This window comes from Pseudorca crassidens, chromosome 17, assembly GCF_039906515.1.
Source record: "Pseudorca crassidens isolate mPseCra1 chromosome 17, mPseCra1.hap1, whole genome shotgun sequence".
Lineage (NCBI taxonomy): Eukaryota > Metazoa > Chordata > Mammalia > Artiodactyla > Delphinidae > Pseudorca > Pseudorca crassidens.
The window spans coordinates 1,903,133-1,917,086 of record NC_090312.1 but is presented as its reverse complement, the minus strand read 5'-3'; the positions used below and the strand labels follow the sequence as shown (position 1 = coordinate 1,917,086).

At 57.0% G+C, this 13,954-nt stretch overlaps 1 protein-coding gene across 2 annotated transcripts in view; it reads right to left on the bottom strand.

Annotated features, from left to right (window-relative positions):
- ZC3H3 (zinc finger CCCH-type containing 3) overlaps positions 1–13,954 on the bottom strand; it is an 82,050-nt gene that overhangs the window by 11,035 nt on the left and 57,061 nt on the right. For both annotated transcript variants that reach the window (XM_067712675.1, XM_067712676.1), the window contains 4 exons: positions 11,087–11,129; positions 10,851–11,012; positions 10,699–10,768; positions 8,703–8,834 (listed from right to left, as the gene is read on the bottom strand). In XM_067712675.1, coding sequence (XP_067568776.1) covers positions 8,703–8,834; positions 10,699–10,768; positions 10,851–11,012; positions 11,087–11,129 — 407 coding nt within the window. The remainder of the gene's footprint in view (positions 1–8,702; positions 8,835–10,698; positions 10,769–10,850; positions 11,013–11,086; positions 11,130–13,954) is intronic.

The window sequence follows — 13,954 nt, the reverse complement described above, 5'->3', positions numbered from 1 at the left end:
ACGTAAGACACTAGGGTCTTCCTGGTGACGCCGTGGTTAAGAATCCGCCTGCCAATGCAGGGGACACGGGTTTGAGCCCTGGTCCGGGAAGATCCCACACGCCGCGGAGCAACTAAGCCCGTGCGCCACAACTACTGAGCCTGCGCTCTAGAGCCCGCGAGCCACAACTACTGAAGCCCGCATGCCTAGAGCCCGTGCTCCGCAACAAGAGAAGCCACCCAATGAGAAGCCTGCGCACCGCAACTAAGAGTAGGCCCCGCTCGCCACAACTAGAGAAAGCCCACGTGCAGCAAGAGACCCAGCGCAGCCAAAAATAAATAAATAAATATTTTAACTAACTAACTAACTAACCAAATAAATAAATAAATGGCACTTACCAAAATGATATTAAAAAAAGACAAGATACTAGCAGTGCAGGAGCCTGGGTGAAGGGTGCGCGGACCCTTCTCTGCACTATCTGCAACTTTTCGGTAAGTCTACACGATCACAAAGAAGATGCTTATCACACGATAAATGACGAGCACTCTGTGCCGGGGCCCATGCAGAGAACAAGCCACCCCCTCCCAGTCAAGGTGCCCGCTGGACTCCTTCTGAGGGCATCAGAGGCCACTGCGAGACCAGGGCCCTGCAGCAACAGAAGCTGATCCCAAGGGTGAGACCTGTTGTCTGAAAAGGACAATTAGATGGGCAAGCCTCGGGCGAGACAGCCCAGAGAAAAGGCGAGAAAATGCCAACTAAATACAGATGGAAAAGGTTAAGAGCTCAAGATGCAATGGGGAATGTTATACACACAAAGGCACACCAATACATTGAAAACCTCGATAAAACAGATCAATTTCTGGGGGAAAATAAGTCAAAACTGGCAAAATAAGAAATAGAAGGGACTGCCACTTCCTGGAAGACGAAGGAGACATATTTGTCCCTACTCCTCCACTAAGCACCACCAAAACCCTGACAACCGCAGGAAGACCATAAAAGGTGGAGAGGAGGCAGGCCACCAGGGACCTGGGGACCCAAGAAGTGACGCGGTGGTGGCTCTTGGGACTTCCTGTTGCCTCGTCATCCTGACCTGGAGCAGAAGAAGTTGACAACTCGGAAGTGTCAGTGGGTGCGGATAAGGGGTGGCTCCCTCGCACCCGGGCCAGCAAAGGCTGAGTGGCGAGCCTTGACCCTGGCATCCCTCCCTGCCCTGCTAGGATGGTGCCGGAGGAGGCTGAGTGGGAAGCGAGTACTGCCATCCACCCAGGACCACCAGGGAGACCCCTCCGCAGGGGTCAGTGAAGGCCGAGTGGGGGAACCAGGATTTCTACCTGCACGCCCCCTGCCCACCTCCTGGAGTGGACTCAGGGGAAACCTGCTGAAACAGAAGGTTTAAATAAGATCCAGACTCTCATAACAGCCCAAACATCCAGGTTTCAATAGGAAACGACTCATCACACCAAGAGCAGCTGGCAGGGAACCACGTACACGGAGGAATAGCTGTAAAGTTGTATGTGGATTTTCAACTGCGCCGGGGGGTGGAGGGTGTTGGTGCCCCTGACTGCCCCCCGCCGTGCTGTTCAAGGGTCAACTGTATAGTGCAGAGACTGAATCCGTAATCAAAAGCCTCCCCACAAGGAAAAGCCCAAGACCAGATGGTTTCAACAGGTGAACTCTACTAAACATGTATAGAAGAACTGATACCTATTCTTCTTAGATTCTTCCAAAAAACTGAAGAGGCAAGAATATTTCCTAACTTACAACAGTCAAAACAATCTATGAGGCTAGTCTTACCTTGATTCCAAGACCAGACAAAGACACTACAAGAAAAGGAAACTACAGATCAATATTACTTATGAATACAGATGTGAATCCTCAACAAAATACTATAAAACTCAACTAGTGGCATATTAGAAGGATTATACCTCGTGATCCAGTGGGATTTAGTCTCGGAATGCAAAGATGGTTCAACATCCAAAAATCAATCAATATAACTGTGACTGATCAATGTGATCAATATATTTATTGACCAGCTTAATAGAATGAAGGGAAAAACCCCACATGATCATCTCAATTGACACAAAAAAGATTTGACAGGACTCAACACATTTTCATAATAAAAACACCAAATAAACTAGGACTGGAAGAGAATAACCTCAACATAATAAAGGCCACGTACGACAAGCCCTTAGCTAACAGCATACTCAACAGTGAAAGACTGAAAGCTAGGATAGCCCCGTTGTTCACTTTTATTCAACGTACTACTAGAAGCTCTAGCCGGAGCAATTCGGCAAAAAAAAGGAAGGAAGAAAAGAAGGGAGGGAGGGGGGGGGGGAGGGGGGGAGGGAGAGAGAAAAGACTAAAAGGCATCCAAATCATAAAGGAAGAAAATTATCTCTGTTAGCAGATGACATGATCTTGTATGTAGAAAACCCTAAAGAATCCACAAAAAAATTGTTAGAGTTAATAAGTGAATTCAGCAAAATTTTAGGATATAAAATGAACACACAAAAATCAACTGCAGGGGCTTCCCTGGTGGCGCAGTGGTTGAGAGTCCGCCTGCCGATGCAGGGGACACGGGTTCGTGCCCCGGTCCAGGTGGATCCCACGTGCAGTGGAGCAGCTGGGCCCGTGACCCATGGCCGCTGGGCCTGCGTGTCCGGAGCCTGTGCTCTGCGGCGGGAGGGGCCACAGCAGTGAGGGGCTCGCGTACGGCAAAAAAAAAAAAAAAAAAAAATCAACTGCATTACTATACATTTATAATGAATGATCTAAAAAGGAAATTAAAAAACAATCCCATTTAAATAACATCAAAAAGTATAAAACACTCAGGATTTATTTATTTACTTATTTAGTTATGGATGGCTGCACTGGGTCTTCGTTGCTGCGCGCGGGCTTTCTCTAGTTGCAGCGAGTGGGGGCTACTCTTCATTGCGGTGCGGGGGTTTCTCACCGCGGTGGCAGAGAGCGGGCTCTAGGCGCTCGGGCTTCAGTAGTTGTGGCACGTGGGCTCAGTAGTTGTGGCTCGTGGGCTCTAGAGCGCAGGCTCAGTACTTGTGGATCACGGGCTTAGTTGCTCTGCGGCATGTGGGATATTCCCGGACCAGGGCTCGAACCCGTGTCCCCTGCATTGGCAGGCGGATTCCTAATCACTGTGCCACCAGGGAAGCCCAACACTCAGGAGTAAGTAAATTTAACCAAGGAGGCAAAAGACTTATACACTGCAAACTACAAAATACTGCTGAAAGAAATTAATGAAGGTCTAAATAAATGAAAACACATCATGCATTCATGTACTGGAAGACCTAGTATTGTTAAGATGACAATACTACCGAAAGTGATATACAGAGCTAATGCAATCCCTATTAAAATCCAAAAGGCCTTGTAAAAAAAAAAAACAAACAGAAATAGAAAAACCCATCCAAAAATTTACATGGAATCTCAAGGAACCCCAAATAGCCAAAACAACCTTGGCAAAGAAGAACAAAGTTTGAAGGATGCATATTTCCTGATTTCAAAACTTATTATAAAGCTATAGTAATCAAAACACAAACATATAGACCTATGTAGTAGAAAAGAGAAGCCAGAAATAAACCACCCCAAGTATGGTCAATAAATTTTCAACAATGGTGTCAAGATCATTCAATGGGGAAAGGACAGTCTTTTCAACAAGCAGTGCTGGGACTTCCCTGGTGGCGCAGTGGATAAGACTCCGTGCTCCCAATGCAGGGGGCCTGGGTTCGATCCCTGGTCAGGGAACTAGATCCCACATGCATGCCACAACTAAGAGTTCACATGCCACAACTAAGGAGCCCGCACACCACAACTAAGGAGCCCTGGTGCCGCAACTAAGGAGCTCGGCTGCTGCAACTAAGATCCGGTGCAACCAAATAAATAAATATTTTTAAAAAAGTGGTGCTGGGAAAACTGGATATCCATTTGCAAAAGAATGAAGTTGGGTCCTTATTTAATACCATATGCAAAAATTAACTCAAAATGGACCACAGACCTAAACTTTAGAGCTAAAACTATAAAACTCTTATAAGGAAACACAAGGGAAAAGCTTCATGACATTGGACTTGACAAAAATAAGTTAGATATCACACCAAAAGCACAGGCAATAGAAAAACAAATAAATAAATTGCACTTAAACAAAATGAAAAACTTCCGTGCATCAAAGTACACTACCAAGAGAGTGAAAAGACAACGCACAGAAGAGAAATATGCAAATCATATCTCCAATAAGGGGTTAGTATTCAGAATATATAAAGAACTCCTATAACTCAACAACAACAAAAAACTCCCAAACAACCCAATTCAAACATGGGCAGAAGGGACTTCCCTGGTGGTCCAGTGGTTAAGACTCCATGCTTCCAATGCAGGGGGCGCGGGCTTGATCCCTGGTCGGGGAACTAAGATCCCACATGCCCCGGGGCACAGCCAAAAAAAAAAAAAAAAAAAAAGGAAAAAAGGCAAGGACTTGAAGAGCAATTTCTCCAAAGAAGATAGACCAGTGACCAAGAAGCATGTGAAAATATGTTCAACATCATTAATCTCTAAGGCACTGTGAACTGAAACCACAGTCAGATGCCACACGCTGGATGGCTATTAACCAATGAGGAAGGTAAGTCACGGGTGAGGATGTGGAGGAAGCGAAACCCTCGGGCGCTGCTGGTGGGGACGCGAACAGTGCAGTCATTACGGAAAAGTCCAGTGGTCCCTCAAAGAGCTAAATACAGGATTATCGTATAATCGGCAATTCCACTCCTGGTGCCTCTCTACCCAAAGGAAGTGACAGGAGTAACCTGAAGAGCCACTCGTACGTTGATGGTCACAGCATGCAAAAGGTACAACCCCCGTGTCCATCCCCAGAGGAGGGGACAGACGAGTGTGGTCTGGACGCACGATGGGCCGTCGCTCAGCCACAAAAGGGGTGAACCCTGAACGCGTGGTGCTCAGCGGGAGAAACCTGACATGAATGGACAAATACTGTAAGATTCCACTTATGTTAAATATCTAGAAGAGGCAGATTCATGGAGACGAAATGTAGATCTGTGGTTGCCAGGAGTTGGAGAGAGAGGGGGGACAGGGAGTCACTGCCGACTCTTTACAGAGATTCTGTTTGGGGTGATGGAAAAGTTTTGGAAATAGACAGTGGTGGTGTTGTACAGTATTATAAATGTAATTAATGCCACTGAACTGTATACTCAACAAGGGCAAATTTTATGTTATATTTAGTTTACTACAGTTACAAAATTAAAAATGTAATACACCAAAAACCACTGTCCTGTGCACTTAAACGGGTGACAGGGCTGGCAGGTGCTGGCAAGGACGTGACAAAATGAGACCCTCACTCATTCCTGGCGGGAGCTGGACCGGTGCAGGCGGCTATCCCTGCAGGCTGTGTCCACACTGAGACCCGCAGACGCTCACAGCAGGCTCACTCCAACAGCCCCACTGGCCACAGCCCAAGTGCCCATCCCCCGACGAGCGGAGAAACAGAAAGCGGTCTCTGCACACAGTGGAGGGCCGCTCGTGTGCTGCTCGAGACCACAGCACGGCGATCCTCAGAAACACGTTCGCGACAGAAGCCAGACGCCGAAGCCTGCATGGTAGGACTCCCTCGCGTGCGCTGCCCACAAAAGACTGGTTCACGCAGACGGAGGTACGTTAGTGTGTCCTGGGGGTGGGGGGGGGGGCAGCAGAGACAGGACCGACCACAGAAAGGGTTGAGGGAATGTCCTGGGGTGACGGAAACGCTCCAGCACCGGGGGGTGGTGATGGCTGCACAACTTCGTAAACTTACTAAAACCTACTGAATCGTACACCTGCCCAACAGATGAACGGGGCGATATGTAAACCGTACCTCAATAAAGCTGGCTTTAAAACGTGGCACCACAAATCAGAGAGGAAAGAACGGACAGCTTAGCACGTATCTGCGGGGAAAGGCTCACTACGTGGAAGAAACGAAGCGAGGTCGCACCTCACACCACAGGCTGGGTAACAGGGACACCGGAGCCTCCCTGACACCCCAGGGCCTGCTCAAAGGGCTGTGAAGCACTGCACTAATGTATGTACGTATGTACGTATTTACTTACTTACTTATTTATTTATTTATGGCTGCATTGGGTCTTTGTTGCTCCGAGTGGGCTTTCGCTAGTTGCAGTGAGCGGGGGCTACCCCTCGTTGCGGTGCGCGTGCTTCCCACTGCGGTGGCCTCCCTTACTGCGGAGCACAGGCCCTAGGTGCGCGGACTTCAGTAGTTGCGGCACGGGGGCTCAGTAGTTGTGGCTCGCAGGCTCTAGAGCGCAGGCTCAGTAGTTGTGGCACACGGGCTTAGTTGCTCTGCGGCAGGTGGGATCTTCCCGGACCAGGGTTTGAACCCGTGTCCCCTGCACTGGCAGGCAGACTCTCAACCACTGCGCCACCAGGGAAGCCCCCTGCACTAACGTCTTAATCTTCACAAGCTTCCTACGTGGTAAGTACTACCGTTATCCCAATTTTACAGAAAGGAAACCGAGGCCCAGAGGGTGAACAACTTGTGCAGGGCCACGGCCGCGAGTGGACTGGGGTCTGAGCCCCAACCGGAGCCTCACCTCCACCCCGCCTCACTGCAGCTCGTAAAGCCAAACTGGAGAAGGTACAGGAGGGGCGCGTGGCCTTGAGTGGGGGCAGATCCTGGAACCAGACCCACATGGAGAAAAATGGAAGGATGCTCCCATAAAAACAGGAAGGATTTCAGCCTGAGAAAGGGTACCCGGGGCAAGTTATCAGGCGGTGACAAGGAGACGCTGTCTGTGACTCCAAAGACTGATATGCCAGGACAAAGAGCCTCCGAAGGGCAGGAGGAAGCAGGGGACAGGGGCGGAGGGGCCTCTCCAGCAGGCAGAGCGCCCCTGGAAGCCCGGACCCTGACACACGCAGGGGCAGGGTGAGAAGGAGGTCGAGGAGAGTATGTGAGGGAGCACAAGGGCCGGGACGCAGCCGGGCGGGGGCTGTCGGTACAGAGGTGGCCGCGAATGAGACTGCACGTGAGCTGCAGCAGGAGGCGCGGGAGACACGCGACACCCCAGCTGCAGTGAGCACCCTGACCACAAGCTGTGAACACAAGGAAGAGGAGCCAGGGTGCCGGGAGGGATGGCCGTTCCAGGGCGGGGTGCGTGTCCTGCAGCGCCAGAAGGCACCCTGGGGACCACGTGAGCAACTGGACAGCGACAGTGAGGTCCCGGTGGGAGTCGCGGAGTCTGCACTGCTACCCACTCCCGGTGGGTGCAGGCAGGGAAGGGGCACTCTCCCTCTGAGGGCAGCGCTGGTGACGGTGCTCCGAGTGCGGTGGACAGAGCAGCAGGGCTGTTAGCGCCGCGCCTCACAGTGGCGTCCCCCACAGCACGCGCATTAACAGCTGCTCCACGGACCCGACAGCAAGGGACCAAGGCGACCCCACCGCCAGCGCCAGGAGTGACGGGACTCGGGGCTGCGCAGAAAGCTCTGTGGCGGTGACCCTGTGACATGTGGCCATTGGACCACCCGAAGTGACAGGCGTCCTACAGGAGGACGCCGTGTCCCCAAGTGTCCTGAGTCCAGAGGGACAAAGTGAGGAGACACGAGGGGCTGACCTCTGAGCCTCAGGCCCAGGAGCAGCACCCGGCACCCGGAAGGGGAAGGGGCAGAGACCTACTCCGGACCTAAATTATTCACAAGAAAAGGGAACGCGCCTCTTTAACAAGCCAGCGCTTTATGAAGCAAGGTTAACAATTCCACTCGATTCGGTGGAATATTATAAACTCTCTGGGGCCCATCTGAGGACTTCCACTTCAGGAGCAAGGTGACGACTCAGCACTTTTTATATTATTTAGAATAAAATTAACCCTCGCCGGCCCAGGCTGCTGCTTCTGCTCCCGCGGATCCGGCCTGCTCAGCGCTTTTCCCACCTATAATTACAAGCTGCTATCCATCACGGGGCAGCCTCGCAGCCCGAAAGGGACGCAGTAAGCACTTCCACTAATAGAGGCAGACCTTAAAGACCGCTTTGATATTTTCATTTAAATGGAATCTCTAACAATAATCATCCCCAGCCTCTGGGGGTCCTGCCCCACCCCCCACCTGGGCTGCTCTGGAGCTGCCTGCTGGGCCCCGCCTCCAGGAAGGGCCGCCCTCAGGGTCACCACTGGCTCTGCTTGGGGCCCAGGGTCTGCGGAGCCGGCCCAGCCCTTAGGCTTGGGGCAGGAGGAAAAGGATTCGGGGAAGGGCTCCACCGACTGCAGAGAGCCGGGCACAGGAAGGGAGGGGTGCGGTGCGCAACGCGGGGGCCGGGGCTGGGGAGCTGGCCCCGCACTGACACGCGATCCCCATGCCCAGGGCCCAGGCCTGGTCCCCCACGGCAGACCACGGGTCCCCGAGGCAGGGCGGTCACTCACAAGTGTGTGGGGAAAGGGTGGCAGCGGGCCTTGCTGCAGCCCCTAGGCCAGTGAGGAGGCTCCCTCTCGGGGCACCGGGACCGAGGAGGCCTCTCCGGGGTCCCCCACGGCCCGTGCAGCCTCCCCCCAGCCCCGCAGGCCCGTGGGGGCGGGCCCTCCCGGAAGGAGCTGCGGCGCCGAGGGCTGCTCAGCTGCTGGGGGCTTTCCCACAACGGCAGCCCCGGTGCTGTGCTGGGCTGAGCCCACAGGTGAGCGTGACGGGCGAGGACACACCCGCGAGCCCCTCCCACCACCCACGCCCCTCACCTTCGCACCCAGTGGGCAGTAGCCTTTGAGGAAGTCGGTGCAGACCTCCGCCTTGCGGGACACGTAGACGTGACTGTAGGGACAGTTGCTGTTGCTGCAGATCCCTTTCAGGAAGTAGGAGCACACAGGCATCTGGGGGGGTGGAAAGGCAGTGAGGCTGAGGGCAGGCCACTTCCCCCGAGCCCCCCTCCTCACCCCACTTCACAGGCAGGAACGCCAGGATCCCAGGGCCCCACCCAGGGCTCCACCGCCAGGCATGAGCCACACACTGACTGTGGAAATAAACACAGCGCTGGCCAGCAGGCGGGGCCGCCCACCCTGAAGTCAGACCCTCAGCCTCCCCAGAAGGTGTGGTTGCCCGGGCAGAGCTCGTCTGCCCTCACACGGTCCAGATGAGGATACTGAGACGGGGGACCCAGCCCAGCAGGCTGGCTCAGGCCCTGATGTGCTGTCACCTGAGTCCATCACCTGCCCCGAGCCTGCCTGGTTTCCAGGGTGTAGGGCTGGGGTGGCATGGGCCAGGAGGAGGTTGGTCTAGAAGAGCAGGGCTAGCGGGTAGGAGGGAGGCGGTGCATGGGGCTCTAGGTGGGGTGTCAGCCCATAGGGCCTGAAATCCAGCAGAGTTTCCAGCTGCCTGATGCGTGGACACCTGGCAGCGTCCGTGAACTGGAGACCTGACTTGGCCTGGTGAAGCCTGGCCACGGGGCTCTGCTGAGCACTGAACGCAGGCGGGCACTGTGGAGGACTGGTGCAGGGGGCAGGCTCCCAGCACCCTGGCCCGTCGGCAGGTGGGTCCAGGGGAGACCTGGTGGGGGACACAGGGTGGGCAGCCCCCCTTCTCCCCCCGTGGGGGGACTGAGGCCTGAGGGCCAGCAGACAGCGGGAGGGGAGGGTGTGTGCCTCTGAAGTCGCCCAGGCTGACTCCTCGGTTGGGGCCCCTGGGGTGAGCCCTGCCCCTCCAGCGGGCCAGCCTCCTGGCGGGATGGAACCTTGCCAGGAGCTCACACGGCTGTCACCCTGTAGGTCTCACACCTTCCACAGGCCTGATACCTCTCGGGGGCCTCCTCCCTCCGCTGTCAGACCTGCCTGCCCTGCCCACGTGGTCCCCGGGCACCCCCCACTGCTGGCCTCTCCCGGCCGGACTCCTCACTGCACCCCACTGGACTCCCGCCTGCCTGCAGAGGACACACAGGGGCTTCAAAAAGCCACTTTTCTGGGGAGAGGTGTGGGGTTGGGGGCAGCTGAATACGACTACAGCTGAGGAGGGAAGGAGAGAAAGCAGAGAAACAAAGGGTGATTTAGCGAGGAGACTATTTTTAATTGTCTTTTAACTGCAGCGCAGAAGGGAGCGGGGAGCGGCGGGCTGCGGCCGGCAGTGCTGCGGCTGCAGACAATTCCCTTAATGTGCGTTTTGATACAGGACCCAAATTAGCGCTAATAAAAAGGGGTAATAAAGCCAACTCTTGCACCAAACGGAACTCCTCTAGCTGTCAGCATCAAGAGGAAACTGCGTTCTCATTTCAATTAACCTTGTTTGCACCCAGCACGTCCACACAAATAACAGTAACATTAATTCAGGGCGCTGGTGCGGGGCTTCTGCGTTAGACAGCTCAGAGCCTGCACCAGCTTTGGAGCCGGAGCTAATGAACCCGAAACTCGACGTGAATTTCCAAATTGCTCACAGCAGAGTTTCGAAGCTCTACTAGGGAGAAAAATGCTGATTCTTTTCAAGTTCCTCAAGGGGAAAAGCTGCAGCAGCAGCAGCGCCTCCGCCGGATCCCGCCTCCTCTGACCCGCTGCAGCCCCCGCTCCGCGCGGTGGGCGGCCCTCCGGCCAGCACTGACCCCTGACCTCAGAGCTCCCCGCACTGTGCGCCCCCCTCCGCCACGGCCCGGCCCTACACCTAGGGGCCACCGGGCACGTGGCGGGACGGAGGGGCAGAGCCTCCAGGTCCCACCCCCGGCCCCACGGGCGCAGGGGACAGGGGAAAACTCACCTTCTCCTTGGAGACGTGGTGGGAGAAGGGGCAGGTCCCGTCCGTCTTCTTGCACGTGCCCCGAACAAACCTAGGCAAACAGGGAGGGTCTGAGGGGCGAGGAGCCCGGGGAAGCCCCCACCCCACCCGCAGGGAGGCCCCAGTGGGCGCACCTGGTGCACACGGCCACCTTCTCGGGGTCGTGGATGTAGGGGCAGTGCTCGCCGCGGTTGCACCTGCCGAAGCGGTTGTAGTACATGCAGTACTCCTCCTTCCTCCGCCGCCGCCTCTGCCGCGCCTGCCGCACGATGGCCAGGCTGCGCTGCACGGCCCGGCTGGGGAGGGGGCAGACGTCCGTGAGCCCCGGGAGGACGGGGAGCACCCCCGCCCCCAACCCCAAGGGACGTACCTGGCCAGGGAGCGGCTGCAGCTGCTGGCAGGGTCCAAGCGGCCTGTGGTGGAGAGAGGCCGGGTCACTCCAGGCCCACGGCCCCGGCTCTGCCCTCTCCCTGCTCACCTGCCTGGCACCGGCCCCCTGGGATGCCCCACCCTCAGCTCAGGCACTGCCACCCCTCCAGGAAACCGCTTGCCCTCCTGGGCCCCTGCCAGGCCCCCTCCCAGCCCTGTGCAGGGGAGAGGCCGAGGCGAGACAGCAGAAGCGGACGGGGACGAAGGCTCAGGGACCAGGCCTGGTGGCACAGCTCCTCGAGGCCACCCTGGTTGCCGGCCAGTGGTCTTTGTTTTTTTAATTAATTAATTAATTAATTAATTTTTGGCTGCGTTGGGTCTTCATTGCTATGCATGGGCTTTCTCTAGTTGCGGCGAGCGGGGGCTACTCTTCGTAGTGGTGCGCGGGCTTCTCACTGCGGTGGCTTCTCTTGTTGCGGAGCACGAGCTCTAGGCACGCGGGCTTCAGTAGTTGCGGCACGCGGGCTCAGTAGCTGTGGCTCACGGGCTCTAGAGCGCAGGCTCAGCAGTTGTGGTGCACGGGCTTAGCTGCTCCGCGGCATGTGGGATCTTCCCGGACCAGGGTTCGAACCCGTGTCCCCTGCGTTGGCAGGAGGATTCTTAACCTCTGCAACACCCGGGAAGTCCTTGGCCCGTAGTCTTGCCTCAAGGCAAGTGGTCCCAGGAACAGTGGGTGGTGGGGCTTCCCCACCACCTCCCTCTGCCTGGAGGAGAACCCAGGGACGCGTGACCTGAGTGGGGTCTGGGAATGCCACCTGGTTCTGCAGTAGCTAAGAATAGCTTATTTAAAGCGTCGTAAGATAAAAACAAAAAAGATGTGTATGGCCACAAATCCTGAAGTCCTCACTCCCAGGCCCTAGGAAGCCATGTGCCGACGGCGGCCTGTGTCGTGTGGCTGGAGGCCCTGGCGGGTACCCGCTCCGCACAGTTTCGGAGGCACCGTGTAAGACACTCCTCAAAACCCCAAGGGCACAGACCAAGCAAGGCCTCTCTGAGGTCACCGATTGTGGCCTGAAGGGGAGTTGCTCACAGAGTGGTCAGTGGCGACAGGAAGGGAACAGGTGGACGCGCAGCCAGGGCAGCTGGGGTTTGGGTGGGGCTGGGCCCTGGGGGCAGGGGATGCGGGGCAGGCGGGTGGCACTGTCTTCTGCAGTGTGAGCTCACCCTACAGAAGGGGCATCCGGGCTAATACACGGCTCCCGCCTGCCTTTTTGATACCAGGTCACTCCCCAGGACCAAGGCGGGCCGGGCAGGGTGAGAGCTGCTCAGGATGGCCACAGTTCCTCAACACACACATGACCCTTCCCAGACCAGATCCGGTTTCCCACAGGCAGCTGCTGAAATGGATCCGGCAGCAGGAGGCACGAGTGACATCACTCAGAAATTCTAGGGACCTGAGGCGATGACAAAGCATCCCAGGTTTAAAAAGGGACGCCCCCAAGCTGCCTGGCCCTGAGCCCCCCCCCCCCCACCGGAGCCGGAGCCGCGTGGGAGGCCTGGGCAGGCGGCCCTCCTGTCACCTGTAGGGCCCTCTCCCTGGCTCGCCCCAGGGCGTCCTTTCCCAGGGCCCGCTCAGCTTGGTCTCCCGAGCTCCACACCCAGTCACACCAGTGTTCTGACACTTCACTCTGCCTGTCCAAACCCAAACCCCTTTGCGCCCCACAGGCCGGACCCTGAGACGCCCTCCTCCGCAGCCCACCCTCTGCTAAGCCCTGCCGCTCCCTGGACGGTCTGTGAGCCCGTCCTGGGCCAGTGCCCTCTGGCCAGTGTCCGCCCGCCTCTGAGCCTCGGTCTCAAGTTAAAAAAGGCGGCTCCAGGGCTGTGCCGCGAGACCCCCGCGGGAGGGAAGTGCTCTGCACGGCGGCCCAGGCGGCTGCGTTACTGTGTGTGAATGGGGGAAGGGAACGCGATGACACAGAAGGGAGAGAGGGGGCTCAGAGCGTGAGGGCTGGCGGGGAGGGGGTCTTAGGACGGCTCCAGGCCATACTGGAGTCTGGTTTCCAGGCCGGGGACACCCATCCTCGGGGTGGCAGTGGAGGCCAGTCCAGATGGCACGCAGTGGCCCTCCGCCTGCCAGCCTGAGGGTGACAGTGCAATCTGATCACTGTCGGTGAGCGCGGCTTCCGGGGCAGTCGCCCAGGCCGCCAGTGACGCCGTGGCGCCATCTGCTCCCGCCAGGGGCCACTGGCGTCATGCGCCTGCCTGTCAGACCCGCCCGCAGGCCTGGCCTCTGGTCGGGGCGGCAGGGCGGGGGGCGGGGGGGGCAGGGGGGGTGCGGGCAGGTTTACTCCTCTGTCCACTTCTGCTCTTACAAACATGCCAGTGCAGGGCCCCGCAGGAGTTTTACAAGCACAGGCGGCGCCTCTCCAAGTACTCTGCAGCGCTAAAACAGGCACATGAAGTAGCTGTTCGAAAAGCGGTGTGGAGGCGCTGAAAGGTTCAGCGGAAAACCCTTGGCCACCGCAGAGCAGGAGGCACTGAGCCTTCTGGAGAGCTTGCACTTCCCAGGGGTCTTCCCAAAACAGACTCAGGCGGTGAGGCAGCCCCCGCCCAGGCAGTGACTCAGACCGCCCCCACCCCCACCCCGCCCCGCACTACCTGCCCAGGGCACGTGGTGGCAGGTCAGCAGCAGGGAAACTGCCCACCACAGCCTCCGTCTGCCCCGGTCTGGGGCCTGGGGCTCAGAAGAAGCCTGGGAGCCAGGCCTGCAGCCCAGGCTGAGCAAGGCGGCTCTGGCAGGGGGACTCGTGGCTTCTGCTCCACCGCAGGGCCCTGCTGGCTCTTGGGGCCGAGGCACAGGCCAGGCCCA